Below are 26,000 nucleotides of genomic sequence, written 5' to 3'. Positions count from 1 at the left end.
TCCTTTGGTTGACCAGCCTCAAACCTTTAAGCATATGGGTGAACCATCCTTCTTGTAGGACTGCGTGGGGTGTTTCCAATTTATGGCCCTAAAACTACGGATTGAGCTCCTCTCCACTCTCCAGGGAGCCCAGCATGCCCAGGGGGCATCCAGCTGTTGGGCTGTGCCGCATACTTTCCTAGGTGTGTGACGAGATGTGTGTGGCACAGCCCAACCCTTGGATACCCCCTGGGCACTGAGCTCCCTGGAAAGGAGCCGGATCCCACTACTATGGTGTTGGTGCATAATCACTCTACTCTTCTGCAAACCTTTAATGTGCCAGCTAGTACCTTCGTGATCATTGTTCTTCCTAACTCTGTGGTAACAAGCCCCCCTTGTCTGGTGGGGGAGTGGAGGTATTAGTGGTTATAAGCATCGTCCTTAAGGTTCAGTGGCAGAACCTAAACATCTCCCAATAGCTCTTCCTCGCCAGCATCTACTGAAGACCATGCTCCGGTGAACTCTGAGGAAGCTGCAAATTCAAGGAAAAGAAAAGAGGGTTATGCCAGAGTTAGGAGCTGTGGCAGCTGAGATGGATATTTTTTCGCTGTTTTTCTATGGAGTTGCTATCAAAATCTCTAGATCCTGTGGCCATGACTGGGAGAATGAAGGCTCTGGTCTACGAGATGACCGCATGAACAGAAACCTATTCAACTGCCATAAAAAAGAAAACGATAAGAACTGTTGGGACATCATGGGTAAAGGGTCATTTCATGTGAGGAGAGAGAGAGGGTAATAGCATACCCTCCGCTGCTTGCCCATATAAACTTGATTCGGGACTTTTGAATCTTACAAACTATGTTTTGGAGAGTTTTTTTTATTTTTTATTTATTCGTGAAGATTAATTTGTTTCCTGCCAAAGAAAAAAAAAAAAGACGGTCACAACTCAAAGGGAGACTGGAAACTAGAATGTTTTGCCATATAAACCATGCAAAAAAGGTCCGGATGCAACCTCTATTCTTCCAAGAGGTGAGTTCATAACATAATTTGTTGGTTCCTGAACTTCAACAAACTTTGTTTGGTAGGAAATTCATTTTCAGGAACTTCTGTAGTAGTAGTAAGCCTCATGGTTACCCTGCACCGATCATCGTTTTTCAAGTCTAGAATGAAAGGACCAAAAAATACAAAAAAGATTCCAGGATCACAGCAATCCAAAGAATCTCTTCCGTGGGCTACTGATCATAATTTAACTGGGAATCATAAAGGTGGCTGATGAGAATGTGATCTTGAGCTGCAAAGAACACAGAATTAATGAATTGCAACTTGTAGTCAATTTGCAAATAGTTTTTTTAGGGGAAGAAATTGAAAAGTCTTGCTAGTATAGAGGATATGTTGGATCTCTTCCCCCCCCCCCCCCCCTACCCCCTCTTCTATATGACACCAGAGATCAGACATCCACAAAACAAAATATGGCCATAAATCACTCTGCCACAAGATTAATTGTAAAGAAGAGGCGAGAACATGTTTCACATTTATGCCATCTCAATGTACAATGTTCCAACTGCAAGGGGCATCGATGATTCTTAAAACCAAAGCCCTGAACCATCCACCCATATATATGCAACATACATGAAAACTTCTACATTGATTCATTTCTATAAAACCAACAATCCATTCACACAGATTCTGAGCCCAAATAGGAAAAGACTCCGCAACTTACAATGAGAGTTGCTCCTTACTCAGAGAACTCCAAAGAAAGGATTTACAATCGCAGAGTTCAACTCTGCCCCAGCTGTGTTTAGCACTGGCATGCCAACTTTGTCTCTTCGAAGAAACAAGAACTCGCCGCCTTCAATTTTTTCAAATCCACAGAGCTCAAGAAACTCAATTCTCCCTTCTACGCTACCAACTCTCTCCTGTTGAGAATATTTGAGGCCAAAAAAATAACACCACGTTATCAAAAGAGAAAAAACAAGGACGGGAGAACTGAAAGTTATTTGAGCTGAATATTTAGGAACCTATATAAAAAATATGTGCACTATTAATAAGAGTAAATGGAATAGATCGACAACTAATTAGGTTGATGCATGCAGTGATAACTCTAGAAAAATACAACTGCCATCATCACGACAGTTCAAAAAGGACACAGGTAACCAGACCATGATGATCCAACCAGGCTATGACTAGAGATGGTAATCTTTTACATGACATGGAAACTACACCACCACCTGAGCAGTTCAGCTTAATATCCTAATCAAAGGGTCCTGGGTGAGTGAAGAGTGGCCATCCTCAGTTCCTAACTGAAGTTAGCTCGGATGGGCAGTCAATCCCGATCTGAATAACCCAATTTAGCAAAGTTCTGGTTGGCACCACATGAAATGAACCACTTTAAAAGCCTAAGGGACCTAGCGAACCTGGAGATTTCATAAAGCGCCACAAACACACCCAATGATTCTCAGGACAAGTTGACAGTTGACCTCACCAATAAACTGGAGAAATTGAATTAGTACTGAGACACAAACAAAACCTAGGATACAACTAGCTTCTACTCACTAAACTCTGCATTTTATATAAACAGGTATGTTTAAGAATGATCTATTGACGCAGTCACTTACCTGAAATGATGGATTGTTGAGTCGAATCTTCCTGAACTTCTCCTCATTGGGATTCTTTGCAACATTCCCTACATAAGTAAGAAGAGTCTGGAATGCCCTCTTCACTTTGGCATCATCATCCTACTCCAATAGACATAAAAATACAGAATGAGCTAACTGAATATAATGATTTCTTATATCAGATGTCACCAAGACTCTTCGCTGAAGAAGCTGGAGTCCAAATCACATATCTCAGCAAGGATGACTAACCTCATGTTGACATTCCTATAGAAGCATGGGCAAAGCCACAGCAGGAAGTTTCAAATTCAAATAGAATATATCTTAACTAAGATATGCCTACTAATCTAATACAGTATAACTCACTCCCCTAGCTGAACCCCACCAGGGAAAAAGAAAAATGCCAAACTGGAAAATGTTCATTACATAGCGCACCCAAATCCCATTACTTACATGCCCCAACTCTTTGTGTATTTGTGCATATGCACATGCATTTTGAGTTCCTATATTCATCCATATAGTGTGCTCCCAAATTCATATCTTGGCATATATATATATATACTATCTACAACTCTCGATGATGGATATCTTCAGAGATGGGTTTCTCTTGGTTTTCTTTCTAACAAGCTATTCGTGTATATGATGCAGTAAAAATTTTCAAATAGCTTCGAGGTTTGAGACGGGTTTTGGTCAACATGTGCCCAACTGAATTAACCATAAGTTTACCCTAAATAAGTACATTGTACACCCCCAATGACTAGGGAGAGGTAGGTTAAATATACTAAGCATAGCAAATCAAACAAGAAAGATTGAAAAGAGAGAGAAAGAGAGAACCCCTACTGGTTTGCCATAAGGTCCATACCCGAAAATCTTGCAAATTAATCCATTAATATAAAAAACGGTGGCATTACCTTGTGATTTTGCTTGAGAGATCGTAAACAGTCTCTCATGCGCTCAGCCTTTGTAGCAGGCCTAACAGGCAACGAAATCTGAAATATAAATTAAAGAGTAGATACAAATAATTTCTCAATACAAATTTCAACCCAGAAGTTGCATGGTATGCAAGAAAAGTTAGTTTTTATAAGTTACACAAATAATGCACCTTTTTTTCCTCCACAACAGCTGTAGGAGGTTTTACAGATGCAGGCTCTTCAGGTGCCAACCCAAGCTTCCGCCTTCTTTCTGCCTGTTAAAACAAAGATGAAAGATTTTGGAGTCTTGCAAGCCTGAAAAATTAAGTCTATACCCAAACACAAGGTTATGAAAATCAGATCGGGGATCGAATCAGTCAGTGCCAAATCGGACCAATTCGGATCGGAATCGGCCGATTTGACCCATCGGATTGAAATGTTGCCCAAACACATGACCTCTATCTAAGAACAAACAAATTATGAAGACTCAAATAACATACAGAGTCAGAGTCAGATCCTGATAATTATAATGAGACAAAAGAATCAAAAGAAAATTCTCATATTGGTCACCTTTGTTTATTTTCCGGGTGATGTTTAAGTTGCATGAGTTACACACATGTAAATTCTTTTTGCACTACCTTCTACACTAAAGAAGATAGGGACTATAAAACACTTATATTATTACTTTCTCAAAAAGAAATAAGCATGGCAATTAAGAGAGGAGAAACATCTCCAGATTATAAGAAAATATGAACCAACATGCTGATCATTTACTGCAATCAACATAAATAAGGATGCTCAAATCCATGTACGACCTTATCCTCCTCTAGCTTCTGTCGGATTTTCTCCCTTGCTCTTTTTTCTTCCTCCTTTTCTGCTTTCCGCAAGGCCAATAAACTGCAATACAGCAAAAGAAGTGCATGCTACTCAAAAAGTAAAATTATACCAGGTAAACTATCAGGAGGAGGAAAGGTTGAAGCTGAGAACAGAAAATGGGTAAGATTGAAACGAAAACATCACAATATAAACTTCCAAGTTTAAAGACAAACCGTTTTCTTTCATTTTCTTCCTCAATTCTCTTTGCTTCAAGTAGTTCCTTACCAGCTCGAATCCTTTCCTATAACCATACTATCACTTGGTTACACAGCAGGAACCTCAACAGAATAATATAGAAAATTAAAAACATAGATGCAGGATCACATAACAGACAAGTTCCCAGGACATACTCTATGACAATCATCATCGTCCACTACACTATAACATTCTGAGAATTCACCTTCCTATTGTAGGTGCCAAAAAGAATCTTGAGGCCAAACTAAAATTTTACTTTCCCCAAATCGAGCGGATAAGGTCACTAGGCTCCCCTCCCCCAACGGCATCTTCTCTTCCTCCTCTGCCTGGAACCTTTCCAGGGACCCGAACCCCTCTGTCCCCTAGCATAAGTTAATCTGGTTTAAAGGCCACATCCCCCGTCACAGCCTAACTGTTTGGAGAGCCCTTAGACTTTGCCTGCCCACACAAGCCTTTCTGATCCACCGCAATATCCCAGCTCCCCCCTCCTGCAACCTTTGTTGGATAGGCCATGAAGATATCCCTCATCTCTTCTTTGAATGCACCTTTACCTCCACCATTTGGCATAAGGCCTTATCCTCCATCTGGCCACGCAACCGTAGGATCAGAACCTTTGAGCGCGAATGGCAATGGTTGATTACCACTTTTTCTGGGAACTCCATATGTGACACTATTGGGAAGCTCGTCTATAACGCTGCTATCCATCATATTTGGATGGAAAGAAACCTCAGGAGATGGACTTCCAACTCTAGATCGTTTGATGTGATTTGGAAAGCCATCTCCTTTGATGTGTCCACCAAGCTCAGTTGTATCCGCCAGAGGCATTGCCAAGACAGCCATAGAAATAGGCACATTTTGACTTTCTGGGGCCTTGATTCTGCCCTTTTGCGGTCCTCCTCCTCTGCGTAGGCTGGATTTCCGCCCCTCCTCTCTTTCTCCTTTCTTCTTCCTTCCCCCCCCCCTCTTTTCCTTCCCTCTTCTCTTGGTTGTACATTGGTTCTTTGGTTCGGTCTTCCCTGCCCCCTCTTGGGGCTCGGTAATATATTTATTTACCAAAAAAATATAATTTTACTTTCCTAATTTGGCATGCAGCAAGAGTAATTTCAAAGAAACAAAATACAAGGTCTTAAACCATGGGCAGAAATCAAATTCTAAAAGGATAAAAAGTCAACCCCCCCACCCCAGTTCAAGAACAAAAACTGGATTTTCAACAGTAGGTGCAATTTTTAACTTTTAAATGTTGGGGGTTTTCTCAAATCTAAAAATTCCATAAATCTTAATATGATAAAACATTGCTAAAAAACAAAAGAGCGGTAAAATATTCATTTGTTTTGATGTCTAAAAATCTATTTCCATTCAAAGCGAATTTAAACAGCATTTGCGCACAACAAATTAAGTTTGACCGAAATAACTCCTTTAATATAAATCAGATTTAAGCAATATTGGATTTGTTTGAAAGCTTTGTTGAAAATCATATTTAAGCAACCATGGATTTGTTGGAAAGCTTTCCATTGCTTAAATCTGATTTATGTTGAAGGAGTTATTTCCGGTCAAACCTTATTTGATACCATGTCCAAGAACAATATACGCTATCAAAGTTGGGTCAAAACCACAAGTATTACTTTGAGTGTTCTCTATGTGAAACTCATACATGGATTGGGTTCAAAATGTCAAAAATAGGTTGCACAACAAGAATTAGGGCAAAAAAACAACTTCTGGGCCTCGAAACCAAGGTTTGAGTTAGCCTGGAGAAAGTAGCTATGGTCGAAACCGAGACAATCTCAGTTTTTGGCTAGTCGAAACCGAGATTTATAAACTTGGGAGGTACATATACACTTCCACAATTGTCATGTCATTGGCAATAGAACAATAGCAATTAAGGTCAACTTCGTACACAAGGTCTTATCATGGAAGGATTTTCAAGACCTTATGTGTACTAACAATCAAGAAACTAGTCCTCATGTCTCCCATAGTTTGAGCAATTTTGACTTGTACCACTTTGTCCATCACAGTACAACAATGCACCCCCTAAGCATGTTATTCATCATGATAGATGTCGTCAAGCCAAGTATTGGATTGTATAGACAATCCAAGAGGGGGGTGAACTGGGTAATATGGAATCTTATCCCAATTGCAAAATTCTTTTCTATCTCAAAACTCCAATCAAATGTTAGTAAACAAAAAACAATGCTTAATCAAATCGAGATAGAGAAAGAGAGAGAGTGCATACACAAACTTTATAGTGGTTTGGCACGGCCTCAATACTGTCCTACGTCCACTCTTCAAGCGCTCGAGGCCTTGACATGGAATCTCCTAAAGCACTCTCCTTATCAAGGTAGGGGAAATACCCTCACACAATGATCACCCTATGACCAACCAATGATAGTTTTCTAGGATCTACCAACCTTTCACAAGATCACCACCATGACCAACCACACTCTCCTTGTCAGGTAGGAGAAACACCTCACAATGATCACCACCGTGATCAAACCACAATCACAATCACTAAAAAGTGATAAACAAAATACCTCTTTCGTAGGCAGGTATACAAGATGAAGTGCAATCGATCCCCTTTGCTCAAATGCTCCTTTCACAAGCTCATATGATTTTCATGTTTAAGCTCATGTGGACTGTGGAATATTCAAGTTTTTGCCCAACAGAGTCTCCCCCCACTTTTTTTAAAAATTCTTTTTACAAACTCAGAGCTTTCCCCTATTTGTAAAGGAGGAATACAACAATCGTATTTCTAGCCATTATGCTCTCTAACGGAATAATTTTTCAAATACCGGTCAACCGAATATGAGCAATACTCGCTTGCTTACCATAAAACAAATCATATCAGGTCACATCCAATGCTTTAGTGGGAACTTTGTTGAGGATATGCATAGTTTCATACAAAGCCTCATCCCAAAAGGAAGTTGGCAAATCTGCCCTGGCCATCAGTGGTCAAACTATATCAAGAAATGCTCGATTTTGTCTTCCTACCATGCCATTAGCCTTTGGAGTACGAGGGGGTACATAAATGTTTTATACCATTTTCAAGACCATATATCTTATATTTATCAGATATTATCCAATCTATTAAAATTAAATGATTTAATCACTTGGCAAATTGACTTTTCAAAACCTAGAAAAGGCATCGGTGAATGTAATAAAATAGTGAAAGCCTCCTCTTACAGCCATGGTTCTTAATCTCGGTAGTTGCAAGTTTCGACCGAGATATCTCGGTTTCGACAAGGTCCGAGACGAAACCAAAGGTTGAAACTGATCTGTACCAGGTATCGACCCTGTTTCAACAGGTTTTGCAAGTTTGACACTTGGTTTCAACCGAGAGCTGGAAGTTTTGCAAGTTTCGACACTGCCAAGGGAGATGTTGCACCAAAAAAAACTGCAAGATTTTTGCCAAATCACTTAATCTCTTCCTACTTTTTGGCATTCTTCTACTCGTTCAATCCTTCTACATTTTGGATTTGCGTTATTGGAGCTTGAAGTAAATGGTTTTTTTCCCAAATTTATTTTTTGGAAAAATTAGTACAGATAGTGTTGGGCACAAAATATATCATGGGATACACGTGCTGCATTTGGAGGAGTGTCACTGACATCTTCAGTGGCACGCATCTCATGGATTAGATCCGCCAAGAAAATCCATGTGTTTGCGAGTGTTGAGTGTTCTATACTTATGTTTCCCCAACCTAATGTATGTTTTGATTGTTTTAATTGTATATTTACATTAATAAGGTTAGTGTACAATCGCATTCAGCATACACTAGCAAACTTGAGTCCAAACCACAAGTACCATTTGGGTGGTTTTTTGTGAAACTAATTCGTGGAATAGCGTGTAAAATGTTAAAAATTGGCAGCACAAGAAAAAACATTTTCTGGGCCTCGAAGCCTAAGTTTTGTTTGACCCAGAAAAATCCCAGGTATTGGCCAGGGCCGAAACTGGCCTTGAAACCGAAACCACGATCCTTGCTACAATAATGTTCATAGGTCCACACACATCAAGTTGTACCATCTCTATAACTTGGGAACATCTTTCTAATTATCAAGGGTTTGTAGATAGCAGACATTCTACCTCTAGTTATGTGTATGTTTTGGATAGTGTAGTGGACGTATTATTGCTTCAAAGAGCAAGAAATAGGAATGTGTTGCTTACTCTACTGTGGAAGCTAAATATATTGCATTAAATGCGGCGGCTAAAGGAGCAGTATATCTTTGAAAGTTCATTAGAACCAAATCACCTAAAGGAGGAGATGCTAGAGACCATGTGAATAATATGATTGCCATTGTTGATAAGTTGACTCTACAACAAAGACAAGTCAACGATAAAACAAAGATATTGAGCTTGATTCTTATGAAACCACTAGGCAGATTTATTTTTGTTTCTAGTTTTGAATGGGCCGTGGATGATCTCTTATCCAAGATCACTAGTCATGAAGATGTTAAGTTGAGAAAGAATTTTGCAATTAATGTTATAGAGCAGAAACCAAATGGACCCAAGAAAAGAAAGAAATATCAAAAGAATAATGTTTAATAATAAGAAGTACGATTGACCGAAGAAAAAGAGAGCTTGTGTGAGATAAGATGTTGAATTTAAGTCAAGGTAGATAGTTTGTTATTTCTGTACAAATCCTAGGCAATAGAAGTCTGAATACTACTCTTTCTTAAAGTCTAGTAAAAAACAACCCCGAAGGGTACAAGCATCTTCAGAGAATAAGTGATAATACCAGTTTCATTTATATAGGAAACAATGACAAGGCGTAGATTGAAGGAGGTTGAAGTTTTTGAATTAAAACATAAGGGAAAGCTTCAAATTACATGCACATTCCCGTGTGTGTGGACAATAACAGAGGGAGAAGTGGCATTGTTTTCGAGGTTTGATGTAATTAATAGAGACAATGTTTCCCAAGTGCAGTAGCAGAGTTGTACAGAATCTTCAAAGCTTTATATTGCCACATGGCTAACTTTGATTGAGTTCAGACTTGATAGATAATAAACACAATTTGGGTATGATCTGCCACATAGCGGATATTGGGTCCTACAACCTAACATCTGTGGAAGGAGCTACTATTGATTACCTATGATGGATTATGCTTTAAAACAGCATTTTGCATGTAACCTAAGCATCTGCATGCATTTTTTAAAGTGTTACTGTGTATCTTTAGTGTCTCTTGCATGTCTTTGCATCTCTTTGATACTTCTCAGAGACGTCTAATAAAACCACCCTCCTAATACGTTGGCCAATACCGAAACTTGACACCTTATCTACCATAAATATAAGATTTTAGGTTAAGCTAACTAAATATAATATACCTCCTAAACACTAAACAGATTGGATCAGAATAAGTATACAGTTTAAGTACATAGGGAAAAAAACATCTGCCATATGCATGTCAGCATTGACACATAGTAGGCTCTGTTCTGAAAAGATTTAAAGCAATCCCACTAACTCACTCTTTATAGCTCTTTGCACTTTTACAGATACAAATATATTCAATATGCAGATCAACGGACAGGGTTAAGGTCAGCATAAGTCATTAATCTAATCAAATCTGCCTTGAGGTCAAGTTGGGATATTTCATACCATATCCAAGTCAGAAAATGCCAGCTACCCCTCATGTATAGGTTGGGTTTTGTTGTGTTGGTCAGGTTTAGGTAAAGGTACACTTAGGTCCTATTTGGTTAGAAGTGAATTGAAGTGATGTAAAATTAGAACAAAAACAAAATAGAAAGTTTTGTAATCATTACAAAGAATAATTGTGTAACTAACTCAATAACACACTAGTGGTGTCTTAGTTTAAGTGCTTTCCCTGATCTCCCAAGGTGTGAGGGCTCCAAGCAGTCTGGCTAACATGTTAGTTAAGCATTAATTATCTATCTCCTTGCCCCAAATTTCTGCATCGACATGAGCTCTCACTACAAATACTGCCAGCTAATAGCATGTGCCCCTTAGTGAAATACTAATTAAAAATGAGTTGAGGTGTTGAAAAGATTATAATATTTCCAGTGCCAAGTATCGAGCAGCTTTCATTTTGACTGAGACTTTTATTGTTGCAATAGACAGAAGAGGTGAATAAATATGCATTTTAAAATGGTGCAATAAATTAAAAATTGTATAACCATCCAAAAGAAGACGAAGGAGTGAAATTATATGAAATATCTATGGAGAAACTGATCTGCAATTTATTACAAGGAAATTTATCTCAAAAAAGAATCATACCATGGGCATCTCATCAATGTCTGGGTCATTATCGTGTTCAACAATCCAATTTACAGCCACCTCAAGGCTAACATTGCCTGAGAAAAGAAAACAAGTTCACATAAATTTGATATCCAAGTATCGTGATGTATGAAATATATGACAAAGGGGGAGTGTTGGAGTATTTCTATTGATTAGTCATGTCATATAGGCCCTAGTCGGACATCCAATTGCTTTGATTTGAATTATAAGGAGGATACCTTAAATATATCAAAAAGATGATAATGCCCTTTGGCGTGGCCATATACATAACATAGAAATCACGCTTGCAAGGGGAGGAAAATTAGCTAGAGCAGCGGGTGCTGTAGCAAAACTGAGTGCAAAGAGGGTAAATCGGCCACTATCTCTATTACTATGTGTTGAAGTTTTAATATTAGGGGCAGTTTAGTCCTTTTTCCTTATTTTCTGTCAGTGCTTAAGTCCTTTGTTCTGTCGGTTATGTTGTAAGGGCATTATTGTCCTTACCATTATTATAGTTTTATTATAAATATAAGAGGGGCAGACCTGCGGCAGAACATTCAGTTCTGGCTGCAGGTTCTCTACCACCTTTGAACCTTATGTGCTTCTGCCTCTCTTCTTTCTCTTCTTCATTCTCTTATTGTTCTGGTCTGATTATTGGATCTTGATGTTCTAACATGGTACCAGAGCTCCTATAATCAGATTAGAGTCTCTTCCACAATCCCCTGCTGATCTCCCTTCCACGATTTTCCCTTGTGGTGTGCAGCCACCTATTGATGTAGTTACTATAAGTTAAAATCACTCCTTTCCCTATTAATGGAGTGTTTTAGTTCTGACTACACTACTGATGGTTGCTGATTTGAAAATTACATCACCTACAGCCAAGGTCTGCAAAAATCGATTCCAAGGCAAAACCCTGTCAAAGTCGATCTCTGTATGGCTGTTATTGAAGATTGTGATGCTATCTATGGTTTCTAGTGGCTATATGCAATTGATTGCACCTCAGATTTAATGCTTATACTGTGTATTTGAAGTTTGGGGTATTCTTCTCAAAACCCTGACATCGATCTCCTCTAGGCTGGTTCGATTTTTGTCTTCTATCTATTCTGCTGGTTTGTGTATTCTTGTTGTCTAAGATTCAAACCCTTCTAACTACTGGAGTTGGGTTAGCTGCTCCTTGAATCGACTGCTGCAGCCTTATAGATGTTCGAAAATTTTCCTGAACTAGTTGCTGCTACCCTCACACTTTTTTTTCTTTTTTCTTTTTTTGAAGATCCTTCTCTTCTAATGGCTGACACAAAGAATTCCACAGACAATGTCAATGTTCAGATTACATCTATCAAACTCAAGGGGAGTTCTAATTATCTACTATGGGCCCAAGCTGTCCGTGTCTACATTATGGCTAAGGATAAACTTAGCCACATTATTTCTGACCCTCCTGCTCCAGATTCGAAGGATTACAGCACATGGGTGAAGGAGAATGCAATTATTCTGATTTGGTTGTGGAATAGCATGGAACCCGACGTTGCTGCTAATGTCATGTTGCACACGACTGCTAAGGGAGTGTGGGATGGCTTGAAGGAGACATTCTCAAGAGAAGAGTATGACCCGTATTTATGAGCTTTTTGAGAAGCTATTCCAGTACCAACAGTCCAATAAATCTCTTTAGGAGTACTACAGTGCTTTCAAGGGGATCGTTGAAGAATTGAATGTGTTTCACCCCTTACCACTGATATTGAAAAATTGAAGGCCCAACGGAATGAATTCTTTGTTTCAAAATTTTTGGCTGGATTGAATCCTAATCTGAAGGCTGTGAAAGGTCACTTACTTGTTGGTGATTCGGTTCCCATTATTAATGATACTTATTCTAGGCCGCAGCATATTGTCTCTCCTAGTTCCAAACCAAACACCACCCCCAAGGAAAACTCAGCAATCACTACTAGTAGAGGTCGTGGCAGAGGCCATGGTTCAGGGGGAAGGTGTGGTACTGGCGGCCGTGGCTCTGGTGGGCAGCATATTGACAAAGCTGTCCGGCAGTGTTCTTATTGTGGGAAATCCAATCACACTGTTGAGACATGCTGGTCCAAGCATGGGAAACCAGAATGGGTTCAACACTTGGCCAATCATGCAGCTCCTAAAGAAGGTACAGACATGGTTGCATCCAGTGATACTAAATCAGGTTCAGCCATGGCAGAATCCTCCACCGCTTTTCATGATGAGGTTCATCAACTGATGCGTTGCATAAAGAGTCTTGAGTCATCCACTTCCACTACTGAGGCATCTACTTTCGTTGCCACATTGGCCCATGCAAGTACACCTAGCTTTCTTTCCACCACTTCCACCCCCTGAATCATTGATTCGGGGGCTTCTACTCACAGGACTGGTAAGTCATCTATTTTTAAGTCTATTTCATCTAACTCTCATACTCCACCCGTTATTCTTGCCGATGGCTCTTCTACGCCAATTACTGTGCATGGTACTGTTTGCATTAACTCTAACCTTTCTTCCGTATTACATGTACCTCAATTTCCCTTAAGCCTTCTTTCCGTTTGTCAACTCACTAAAAATCTAAATTGCTCAGTAACATTTTTCCCTTCTCATTGTCTTTTTCAGGATCTTCACACAAAGAAGACGATTGGTGGAGGGCGTGAGAAAGATGGCCTATATTATCTCTATGATGCTGCCCCATGTGCTTCTGCTGCCATAATTACTGTTAGTGGAGAGTCGTCATTCCAATGGCATTGTCGGTTAGGTCATTTGTCCTTGTCTAGGTTAAAATTTTTATTTCCGCAATTTAAGTCTTTTAGATAGGTTAGAGTGTGAGGGCTGCTAGTTGGGAAAGCATCATCGTGCTTCTTATCCATCTCGTAATGTGCCTCGTAGTCCGTCTCTTTTTTCTTTGGTCCATTCAGATCTATGGGATCCTTGTCATGCAAGTAATAAACATGGTTTTCGGTATTTTGTCACATTTGTGGACAACCATTCTTGGCTTACCTAGTTATACCTTTTAAAGGATTGTTCTGAATTTTTACATGTATTTCAGAATTTTTACAATGAAATAAAAACCCACTTTAAAGCTTCCATTCAAGTTTTTCGTTCTGGCAGTGCCTTAGAATTTGTTCAAAATGAAATTTCCTCTTTTTATGTTGATAATGGAATGATTCACCAAACCAGTTGTTCCTATACTCCTCAACAAAATGGGGTAGCGGAACGGAAAAATAGACACTTGCTTGAGGTTGCCCATGCTATTATGTTTCATATGCAAGTGCCTAAACATTTTTGGTGTGATGCAGTTCTTACTGCTTATTACTTAATTAACCGAATGCCTTCTTCTGTGCTTGACGAAAAGTCTCTCTTTTCTGTGTTATTTCCTAACTTACCTATTTTTAACTTACACCTCGAGTTTTTGGTTGTGTCTGCTTTGTTCATAATCTCCATCAACCGGGTGATAAGTTAGACCCTAGGTCAACTAAGTGTGTCTTTCTGGGTTACTCCCGAACTCAGAAAGAGTACCGGTGTTATGACCCCATTACTAGGAGACAATTTGTCAGTGCTGATGTCACCTTCTTTGAAGGCACCACCTACTTCTTTGATCAGCCCACCTTGTAGGGTTATCCCTTGAATGTGTCTGACCCTCCTCCCATTCTTGTGGTTGTCCCTCTATCTACTCCTCCGCTGTAGGTATATCGATGCAAGAGGAATATTGGGCAGCTCCGTACAGATACTAATGGTCCATCCCCATCACTTTCTGTACCATCCTCAACCTCTGGTGCGGATCCTACCTTACTTGCTCTTCCTAACTTACCAGCTGAACCAGATGACTTACCAATTATTGCTCGTAAAGGTAAACAGCCATGCACCCAAAAATCTTTAGTTGCATATCCTATTGATATATTTGTGTCACTCTCCCATCTTCCTTCCTGTTGCCATAGTTTTGCTCACTCTCTATCTACTTATACCATTCCTCGCACCCACACTAAGGCTCTTGCTATTCCTACTTGGAAGAAAGCCATGGATTGTGGAAATGGATGCCTTATTGACTCGTCATACATGGGAGTTGGTGGAGTTACCTCCTGGTAAAGTGTAGGTAGGTGTATACTATTAAGTACCACTTTGATGGTTGAGCGGCTTAAAGCTCGCCTGGCGGCTAAAGGATACACCCAAACTTACGGACTTTACTTTAAGACTTTCTCTCTTGTGGCACGGTTAAATTCTATTCGCCTTCTTATTTCTATGGCTTTAAACTTTGATTGGCCGTTGTTTCAGCTTGACATTAAAAATACCTTCCTCTATGGTGATTTACTCGAAGAGGTCTATATGGAGCAACCTCCAGGGTATGTTGCTTAGGGGGAGAATGGTGGACGGGTGTGCAGGTCATAGTTCTAAAACTTGCCAAGATCTCAGCAAGATTTCGGAAAACTCGACTTGGTTGAGACGAGATAGCATGCGAAATAAAAAAGTGCAATGTATCGAAAAAACTCGACCTAGATTTCGAATATTTCGAGAAATCTCGGTGAAATCTCGAATATTTCAAGAATCTCGACCTCCTCAGTACTTCTAGAGTCATAGTATTGTATTGTTGGGACTTGGGACTATGTAATATGCATTGTGAACTATGTATTATTCATTGTACTTGGGTTGGGTGTGTATGTAAGATGTATTGTGAACACTTCACAGTAATACTGCCAACCAAGGGTGCAAATCCAAAACATCAAATTGGGTGTAATTTTTCCAATGTGAAGCTTTAAATATGTTTATTAAGACTAAAACAAGCTTCCCTTAAAGTTTCGAAGCCAACTGTGGCCATTAGCCCACCGAAACATAGTTCTAAAACACCCCCAAAAAAAAAAAAAAAACATTGTCTCGGCGAGATCTCAAGAACTCGTAAACTCGACCTGGTCGAGATGGCTGTTCGAGACGAGTTTTTGAACCATGGTGCAGGTTGCACTAGGCTATGTATGGGCTGAAACAGTCCCCTCAGGCCTGGTTCGAGAAGTTCAATACTATTGTGATTGGCTATGGTTTTTCTCAGTGTTTTTCAGACCATTCAGTGTTTGTTCGTCGCCAAGGAGAGAAATTGGTTGTTCTTGTTGTCTATGTAGATGACATCATCGTCTTAGAAAATGATGAGAGTGGCATTAAGGAGGTAAAGGATTATTTACAGCAGCTTTTTCAGACCAAAGACTTGGGTCAGCTTCATTACTTTCTTGGGATTGAGGTTATTAGAAGCAGAAAGGGGATCAGCCTATCTCAAAGAAAGTATGTTTTAAATCTCTTGACTGATAGTCTGATACTGGTATGCTTGCTGCCAAACCTGTGGATATTCCTATAGATACTAATAAGAAGTTTGGGATTGATGATGGGAAACCTCTTAAAGAGGTCCACTCCTATAGAAGCTTGATTGGGAAGTTAATATACTTGACTGTCACTAGGCCAGACATATCATTTGTTGTTGGGGTTCTCAGTCAGTTCAGGCAATCTCCTTATAAGTCTCATCGGGATGCAGCTATTCGGGTTCTTAGATATTTGAAGTATGCTCCTGGGAAGGGGCTTATTTTGTTAGAGTTACTAGTAGTTATGTTCTAAGGGTAGTTTGGGAACTAGCCTGTTAACTAGTTGCCCTGTTTTGTAATTTCTATCTTTTTTCCCTTTTTTACTGTTTACCTCCTTAGGGAGGTGTATGTAATTCCTTTACTTCTACTAATGAATCAATATAGCTGTGGAGAGATATCTCTCACACACACAAGTTACAACCGAAATATTATTCCTCCATTCTCTTGTTCTCTTCTTCTTCTTCATCTTCTTCTCCTTCACTTACCTATAATCCCAACCTAGAAACCAACTTATTTATCGTCCCAAAAGACATATGGAGTTATTTGCGTACTCTGATGCAGATTGGGCAGGTTCAGCCAGTGATCTTCGGTCTACCATAGGGTATTGTACTTTTGTTGGCAGGAACCTGGTTACATGGCGAAGCAAGAAACAGACCACGGTTGTCAGGTCAAGTGTTGAAGTAGAGTATAGAGCCATGGCACATACTACTGTTGAGCTGATGTGGATTCAGTCATTGCTTCTTCAGATGGGTTTTCCGGTACTCCTATGAAGATGTATTGTGACTAACCAGGCAGTCATCTATATTGCTAGTAATCCGTTCTTCCATGAGAGGACCAAACATATTGAAGTGGATTGTCACTTCGCTCGCAGTGTTGTGTTGAAGAAGTTGGTTGAGACACCGTTTGTTTCTTTGTCCGATCAACTAGTGGATGTGTTTACCAAGTCTCTATTTGCCCCTAGTTTCCATTCTTGTTGTAACAAGCTGAGCATGGGTGATGCATATGCTCCAGCTTGAGGGGGAGTGGAAAAGTTTTAGTTAGGGGCAGTTTAGTCCTTTTTCCTTATTTTCTGTCACTGTTTAAATCCTTTGTTCTGTCGGTTATGTTGTAAGGGCATTATTGTCCTTACCATTATTATAGTTTTATTATAAATATAAGAGGGGCAGACCTGCGACAGAACATTCTGCTCTAGGCGCAGGTTCTCTCCCACTTTTGAACCTTGTGTGCTTCTTCTTCTCTCTTCTTCTCTTATTGTTCTGGTCTGATTATTGAATCCTAATGTTCTAACACTATGGATAGAATATGGATACAAAAGCTTAAAGGAAAGTTCTATAGGACTATTGTACGACCAGCTATGATGTATGGGGCAGAATGTTGGGCAGCAGAAGTGCCATATTGATAAGCTATGTGTAGCAAAGATGAGGATGTTAAGATGGATGTGTGGAAAAACAAGGAATGATAAAGTACGAAATGAACGTATTAGAGCAGACTTGGGAGTCACCCCGATCAATAACAAGCTCCAAGAGAGTCATTTAAGGTGGTATGGTCATATTCAACGGAGGCCTAGGGACACCCCAGTAAGGAGGAGTGATATGATTCCGACCAAAGAAGCTAAAAGAGCTAGGGACAGGCCTAAAATGACCATAGGAGAAGTGGTGAGGAAGAACATGCATAGTCTAGGTCTTGTTCCAAGTATGACTTTGGATAGAGGTTATTGGAGGCCAAGACCCATGTAGTAGACCTCATCTAGCTGAGATTCTCCTGACTTGCTGGCTTGTGCCTCTTTCCTCTTACTTTCATCTTTCATCTTTCTTTTTTCAATCTTTCATTTGTCATTTTCCCTTTTTTTTTCCAATTCTCATCTCATGCCCCATCCTCCTTTTCCCATATTTTCATTCCCTTATTTTGTTTAGACCTTAGTTACCTACTTTGTTTTGTTTGGATCATAGTTGTCAAGGCGTCGCCTAGGCGTCCAAGCGCCTTTGTCTCGCCATGATTTCTGGTGTCGCCTTGGTCGCCTAGTCGACGCCTTGCCAACTATGGTTTGGATCCATGTAACCAACCTCACTAAGTTGGGATAAGGCTGAGTTTGTTGTTGTTGTTGTTGTTGTTATAAAAGTCACCTCCATTGTCGAGCTGTATGCAATGCGCAAAAAACACTTGTACGGTTGTTCAATTCTATCTTCTGTTTTTTCTTCTTCTTGTTATTCTTTATCTCTTCCCTTCACTCCATGATGTGAGATAGAAGAACTTTTCCTTATGTTATATCATTATCATCAAGGTAATGATACACCAGACTACTAGTTCTTTTTATGAAGCACAAACAGGAGAGATTGTCCTGGAAACGGCTGCTCGCTTTTTATCAAAAGCTTGTGATTTAGTTTTTTATGCAGCAAGTAGGGGAAACGATTTTTAATAGTTGGTACCAAATAAACAAAAACAAAAACAAAAAAACAACTGATTTACTAGCATCGGCCCAATAAGGGCTTGGTGTCATTATGTAAATAAAAAATGGTTCGGTGGTATGTCAACAAATCCTACTACAGGAATAGCTTCAGGTACACCTGTCACAATTTTGACCGAGGTAAGGAATAACCAGTTACACCAAGCCAACAAGCCACAACTAACTTAGAATTGTGCATGTATTGCAAGTACACAATACAAGCAGAAGGAGGAGGAGTAGGACAACACACCATTCAGAAAAATATGCACTAGCAGAAGCCAATTGAAGCAACTTTATTATCATTTTGAGGATAGGTTATAAGAGCAATTACACATGTAGGATAGAATCAGATAACGCCTTCTTCCCTTTTGGATGGCAAAAAGATGCAGGGTCATGCAGTACCTATTTGATCATAATTGTCTACATGTAAAACTCAACAACAATTGATGGTTTCAGAACGAAGCCTGTTGAGTGCATCTCGGCTGGGGTTAATAGTTTTGTACTCCTTAGTCCTTGTTTTATTGTAATCCTAGTTAGAGTCAGTCTATGTTACTTTGAGTTAGTTGAGTCCTAGTTTAGTTTCCTATTGTAATTAGGTTTCTATTTTCTATTTATGGTTCCTAGTAGGATTAGGAATCCTGCCTTTTCTATGTAATCTGAATTATATAAATAAAGTGATTGTGGGTTGGGGGGGGGGACGAATTTTTTTCCTGTCCTGTTCCCTGCCCGGTACAGTGGTTCAGTTTCTCTCATAGGAGGCGGGAAATGATGACCTAACCCCCTGTCCGAACACACTGCCCAAGGGAGGTTAAAACGTCATTTCCGTCTCCCTATGAGAGGAACTGGACCATTGTACCAGGCAGGGAACAGGAGACGATAATGGTCCGGGGGGGACTGCTAGTTCGATCCAACATTGCGAGTCAGTACCCTTTTCCCTTCCTCATCTCTCTCTCTCCCATCTCTCTCAGTTCTCTAGTTTCTCTATTGCAAATTGCAATATGTTAGACTGATACAAAGCCCAATGCTTTAATGGTCAGAATCAACCAATTGGGCAGACCCAAGGTGAGATCCACCAAGTGTAGGGTCAAATCCCAGTGCATGAATGCCATGCATGCAGCCTTCTGTATCTAGACTTTTAGCATCTCTTGAAGAACATAGCATTCAATTAAACATAGGACTGCGCACCAAAAAGTCCCACAAGGAAAATCCAACTCAGGCATTGTATGATCCAGTCAGATAATTAGAAATTCATCAGAAATTTGCAAAATTGAATAGCATAGCTGGCTGCATAAGGATTCCTAGAATTCAGTCAAAATAACTTTCACCACTAAAGACAAATAATTAGAGAAATATGCTACCACATATTCAAGGAAGCCTTAATTTAAACATATTTAATCATCTTTATTACAAAATTTTTATCAAATGCCTCACCAGAATAAAGAAGTGCACGTGTTGCCCGGGCCTTTGGGAAACCCATTGCTTCAAGTTCACCAAGCAGATTCTTGTCAACTTCAGGAACAACCATTTCTGAGATAATTAAAAAAAAAGGTTAATGTAATAAATGTATCATCAACTAAAAAGTAAACCAAACACCACTAAATCTACCAATTAAACAAGCCAACGGAAACAACAACACAAATAATAAAGATAACTCTCCCGACAAAGTGATAACAATGCACAGGGGGCATCTGGAGGGCAAGGACAAGCTATGTCTGTATGGAGGTAAAGAAAGAGAAAAAAGCCTCTGATTTCCAATCCCTCACCCTCCGTTTGCCCCTTTTGTTCATTTGCTAATCTAAAAAGTTCATCATATAACAACTTTAAAGTGGATTGCACACAGCTCTTGAACTGGGTTTTGTGTTTGGGTCTTAATAATATATTTATGTCTATAGGAATTTTTAATATACTCTGTGCCCTATCCATGCTACCCATGAACCCGCCATCCAATTAATTATCTATTGAGAAGAATCCAATTAAAATTCGATACAGAATCAAATCAATCCCAAATCTGGACTAGATTGCTAACCATTAAACTTAAAAATAAAAAAATAATAATCTCCATATAACAAACAACAAAACAAAAAATTCATCTTCCAACTATCACTACAATGTAATTTAAAAATACCAAAAAAAAAAAAATAAATTTTGGGTTCATGTTTCTTAAATCAAGTTCAAATGTTCAATAGCATTGCTTTCTTCCCCTGAACCACATTAATACATAAGAAATCATCTTCCAAATATGACTGCATTTGAAAACGCAACAAGGAAAGGGTAAAAATACACTTTTCTTTGGTCAAATTCAAGTACATTGCTCTATTCCACTGAACGACATAAAGACGTAAGAAACAGAAACGACTACCTTCAGACTGACTACTTTCACCAGCTTCGACACCTTCCTCCGGCTCAGCAGAAGCAGAGGGCTTTGGAACCTCTAAAGAGATCGGTTTGGCTGCATCTGAAGTCTTATCTACGAACTTAGAATGACCGGTTCTTTTCTTATGCAATGAGCTCTCCTATCAAATCCAACAACCCCAGAACAACCATGAACACTCTAAATTTCACTGAAACAAACAAAATTTGCAAGAAAAGGCATCAAGACCTTACAGTTTTTGATCGGCAAGGCTTGCCACAAGTAGTGCAGACGAGATTGAGGACGGCTTCCGTTGATTCTGAGAAATTGGAGTGCGAAGTAAGCTCTGCGTGTTCTTGAGCTTCTTCTACAGACTTGAGAAGGACCCCACAGTCCCCGCATTTGAGAGAGAGACCCGCCATTGAAGAAGCACCAGATATGGATTCGATTCTTCAGAGAGAATAAAAAAGAAGAAGGAAACAAACCCCAAATCCCTCTTCGACCATTATTCTCTGTGCCAAGAAAGAAAATACTACTGTTTTCACATTCAGATAGAAAGGAAAGTAAGCTTTATAAGAATAGAGTAAAGACTTTTGTTGACCGGCGTATTTTTTGTTTTTTTTAATCCGTAATGAGCTAATATACAAGTAGAAGAAACATAAATACTATACTGAAAAGAATGAAATCTGCCAACTTCCAAGTTCAAGTAGCAGCAAGTTGATGAGACTGATGTCGTAAAATAGTAACACACGAACAAAAACAGGTAGACACGCACCAAAGAAGTGCTCGGTACTATTGTTTTTCGTACTTTTTCACTCTTGTTTAAGTCTAATTTGTTGATTGCATTGAGAACATCTTTCAACATCTTTGTACGATTTATTCATCCAAAAGAACCATCTTTATACGATTCTCTGATCCTTTAATTACACTTTTCCATTATCACAAAAAAATAAATATTTGCACCTTCTAGATATTCTTTGATATAATCTAATGAAGGGGAAAACGTAGATGTTGATGTTTTCAAATATCGTGACCAAGATAGAATATGTTGTATCCAGCTAGCTAGGCTGGTACCCTGTCCCTGATATCTAATTATAAGATTTTTTTTTATTTACCGCATTCATTCATGAAAGCACCTGACTCTCTCTGTGGGCCTTTACCTTTAAAATAGAGAAGAGGTAATTGTCGCAGGAAAAGCAGAGAAACACTCCTAGAAGAGCTAGGTATTGCTTCATCTATCCATGCAAACATACCACAGCCACAGTTGTCAACCTATGGGACAATTAAATACGATGGTCATACTTAAATTTATTGAATTAAAAGTCCATTGTTCAAATTTGTTTTCGCAATTCTTACCTTACATTGTCTTACTCCATAATTACATAATTTTATTTTTCCTTTCTTTGTTTTGTATATTATACAATTTTTTCGCACTTTGCTATTACATGTAGAGACACATTAGAAGTCATATCTGTATATATTGTTTGGCAGAAAGAAGGTCGTTTGGTTGCGTGGATAGTGTATATTCCACACAGCAAACCTCTTAATCCTCTTATTAGAATCATGCAATAATGATCATTAATTTCATTTAACTAATAAAAATTACTTCCTTTAATTAAATAAGATTTTTATTATTTAATTCTTACTGATGTTGCAGATTACCGATTTACCCATTTAAGGTTTTTTATTAAAAAAACCCTAACATTTAAGTCAGATTTTCTATCTTAGTTTCTTGTTTCTTTTTAGGAATTTTTTTTAAGATTCTCTCTCATACCTGTCAATCTCTCTCTCTTGAGAGAAGTCAAAACATTAGGACCTAAAACAAATGGGCATTATATCATATATTTTTTTCCACGAAAGAAAAAAAAAAAAAAAAAAAAATTTTATGAAAGTGTAATCACACAAACCACATACTAATCCCAAAAGGTTAACTGACTTTTAGGACCGTGGAATGGCGGATATACACAACATACACCACACTCACACACCCGATGTGGGACTAAACCCACCGAAGAAAATGTTGATCCTTAAAAATTTAAGGAGGTAAATTACAATAGTGCTACTCGACTCCTTACTTTCATCATTTCCATATAGTCTTTCACACAAGGACTGAAGTATAGTGCTTGTTGTATCAGTGGCCTTTGGCTCATCCTCTTCTTGCTTGTTCTTCTGATCTTCCTCTTGATTGTTTTCAGTAGAAGGTGGTAAAGGCTTTTTCACAACAGAAATTCCAACTAAATTCCCTGTTTTTAAAGAAACTTTTATCCTCTTAGAACCAAGATTTGATGATGAAAGCTGATTTAAATCATCATTATCGTCGTCATCATCATCATCATGATCGTCATAGATCCTTCTAATAGAGTTCTTTGATCCCTGAGGAAAATTTTACTTTATGAGTTGTTCATCTTCTCCTTCTACCAATAATTTCTTCTCCTTTTCCTGGTCAGTTTTGCGTTGCAAGGCCTTGAGGAGCACCCTCACATCTTCTTTCACCTTTGCATGCCTAGACTTCATTGACTTCAATTCATCCAATGTTGCAAGATTGCCCATCTCTCTTTTTGAATCCAACGATCTCTTCTCCAAGGAGGATTTCTCTTCTTCTTCTTCTTCTTGTTCTTCATCCCTTCTCCTCTTCAGATCTTTTTCACCTTCCTCATCATCCTGATCTACACGCCAAGACTCAAAATCATGATCTGAATTTTGTGGATCAGTCTTTATCATCAGTTCAACAGAGTAGTTGTGCATTTGAAGTAGAACCAGAAATTTTGAATTCCCAAATATTCTCCCCAATAACATCTTCTTTCAAGTACTAGTGGGATGACTCAATCCCAAGTATGTGCAACAAGTTTTGGAATTAACCAATTGGATCATTTGCAAAGACCTAGAGCTAAAAGAACGGAGTCTGAGTTTAACCCATTAGAAACCATTAAGGTTTTGGAATTTACTAATTGGGTCATTTGCAAATATCTAGAGCTAAAAGAACAGAGTCTGAGTTTAATCCATTAGAAACCATTAAAGTTTATAAATTAGTGAGGCTTTTTTTTTTTAATTTTTATCAATCTTATCTAACTAAATTGATGAAATGGCACATTTTCCAATTTTTTTTTTTTTGTCCCACACTCCTATTAACTTGAAGAATGATATTACAACACATAGATGGCATGATTGTTTTTTTAATCTTTTGGTATGTGTATACTACTCCTACGATACAACTCTATACCAAAGCACTTTTACAAGAGAGGGGAAGCAAGGACATGGTTTTAGTAATTGGTATCGGATAGTTTGTATCAGTCGATTCGTTTCAATATCGGCCGACACCTATCACAATCCTATACCAATTTATCAATTTTTACTATTTTTTAAAACCTTAATACCACATGTCACTACCTTATTGACTATACCACCGATTAGGGTCGGTATTGGTATTACCAAATCCATGTGCAGGGGAGAGAGGAGGTCCCTTTTGTCGCACAAGGTGAAGGTCACTATAGGACTGGCAAGATATTATAGCACATTGATGAATGAACTTCTTAATTCACGGGATTTGACACTCTAATTGGAATGAGAGAGTATTTCAGACTGTTTTTAAATGGAGATAGGAGTTAACGATGACATTCACTATTCCAAGAATCCAATCATAATGTGCAATCACCTTAGATGAAGAGATTCCCTTCACCCTAAGTGGTGGAAAACTTTCTCCTTTTTTTGTGGGTTTCCTTAAGTCCATTTTCTATGCCATGGCTTTTGGTGGATTTGAATCATATTTGCTTGCTCAGATCCTTATGTATATAGAAACTGATACTAGGCATATAAATTTAAGGTTTAAGGAAGAAGTGGAATCCCTCCAAGTATTGCCATACTTTTTTGTTTCAATTAATTTTGTTTATTGGAAAAAGTAGTCATATTTTTATTAAAAAATTTAGGGAAATTTTCACGGACACCCCCTGTAAGTATTCAATATTTCATGGATATACCATACTTGGTCAAAATATCACAGACTATCCTTATTTTATGATTATATTTCAACTTAGTCCACTGTGCAGTTAAGTCTCTGTTAACTCTTTTATAATGATGAAATTACCCTTATAATAAGGTGAACTTTCTATAATGCCCTTAAGGATTAAAACCCAAAATTTCCCCCAAAAAATAATTGTTTATTATGGCCTACATCAATCCATCACCGGCGGCATCCAAGACTGGAAAGCTTTACCGGCGAACAGATTGGGTCTCGACTCCATCATGTTCATGTCAGAAACAGATTCAGATCTTCTCGAGCTTCTCGGCCTCGAACTTGACATCATCCTCGAGAAGCTTCAGCCAAGAACCTGTAAATGAAAAAACTCATTCTCAAATCCTTCTTGTTGTTTATCGATCTCTCGATCTAGGGTTAGGATTTGGTTTTTTTTTTTACCAGATTTCTATGGAACCTTCGTTTGCAACCAAGATTGTTTGTATTTGTTCCTTCTATCTTGATCTGTTATGAGTTTAGCTTATTCTCTCTTTCCTTTCTCAATGAGCAACATGCTAATTGTTTGAGTGGAAATCATTTAATACCCACACCCATACGCTACAAACTGGGCAATTGAAAGAAAACCAACTCGTAATAAGATTACAAGAGATTACTCTTTTCCTGTCCTCTTTTTTGTTATTTTCTGAATTAATATAGAGAGAGAGAAACAGAGAAACAAAGTAATATCAAAAGCTGGCTATGCAACCCTAATAAAATTTCTCCTACCGTATCCAACTGGGTTGAATTCCTCCAACCCCAGAACGAATTGCAGTCCTAATCATACCCCTTCCACAGTTCCACCCATTCCTCCACCACCAAATGATCTCTTCATTCTCTTTCTCCTCTTTTATCTGTAATTTTTTCTATCTCCTTTGTTGCACACAATCCTCTGTCCCTCTCAAATCTAAATCCGAACAGTTAGTGTTGAGGTGGGGTTTCGTAACAGTTTCAACTTCCCTTCCCCACCCTATCTACTAACTTAACTTGTATCTATATTCCTCTACAAAAGTCTGAATAATAGATTAGATTAGAAAAATGGAAGGCATATGGGTTTGGGATGGAATCAACGTGGTTG

General features: G+C 38.7%; 1 protein-coding gene and 1 pseudogene across 1 annotated transcript; both read right to left on the bottom strand.

Annotated features, from left to right (window-relative positions):
• Positions 1-1,605: 1,605 nt before the first annotated feature.
• LOC122655488 (UBX domain-containing protein 4-like) lies at positions 1,606-21,420 on the bottom strand. The gene is made up of 10 exons (XM_043849677.1): positions 21,171-21,420; positions 20,926-21,079; positions 19,998-20,093; positions 10,794-10,870; positions 4,552-4,619; positions 4,318-4,399; positions 3,694-3,777; positions 3,503-3,580; positions 2,595-2,714; positions 1,606-1,895 (listed from the first exon to the last, which is right to left on the bottom strand). The coding sequence occupies exons 1-10, from the start codon at positions 21,336-21,338 to the stop codon at positions 1,719-1,721; spliced, it is 1,104 nt and encodes a 367-aa protein (XP_043705612.1). The 5' UTR covers positions 21,339-21,420; the 3' UTR covers positions 1,606-1,718.
• A 603-nt stretch (positions 21,421-22,023) lies between these two features.
• On the bottom strand, positions 22,024-25,217 carry LOC122655487 (annotated as a pseudogene).
• Positions 25,218-26,000: the final 783 nt, after the last annotated feature.

The sequence above is a fragment of the Telopea speciosissima genome, chromosome 3, assembly GCF_018873765.1.
Source record: "Telopea speciosissima isolate NSW1024214 ecotype Mountain lineage chromosome 3, Tspe_v1, whole genome shotgun sequence".
Lineage (NCBI taxonomy): Eukaryota > Viridiplantae > Streptophyta > Magnoliopsida > Proteales > Proteaceae > Telopea > Telopea speciosissima.
Note: the sequence above shows the minus strand (reverse complement) of the source record. Positions and strands in the feature narration are given on the sequence as shown.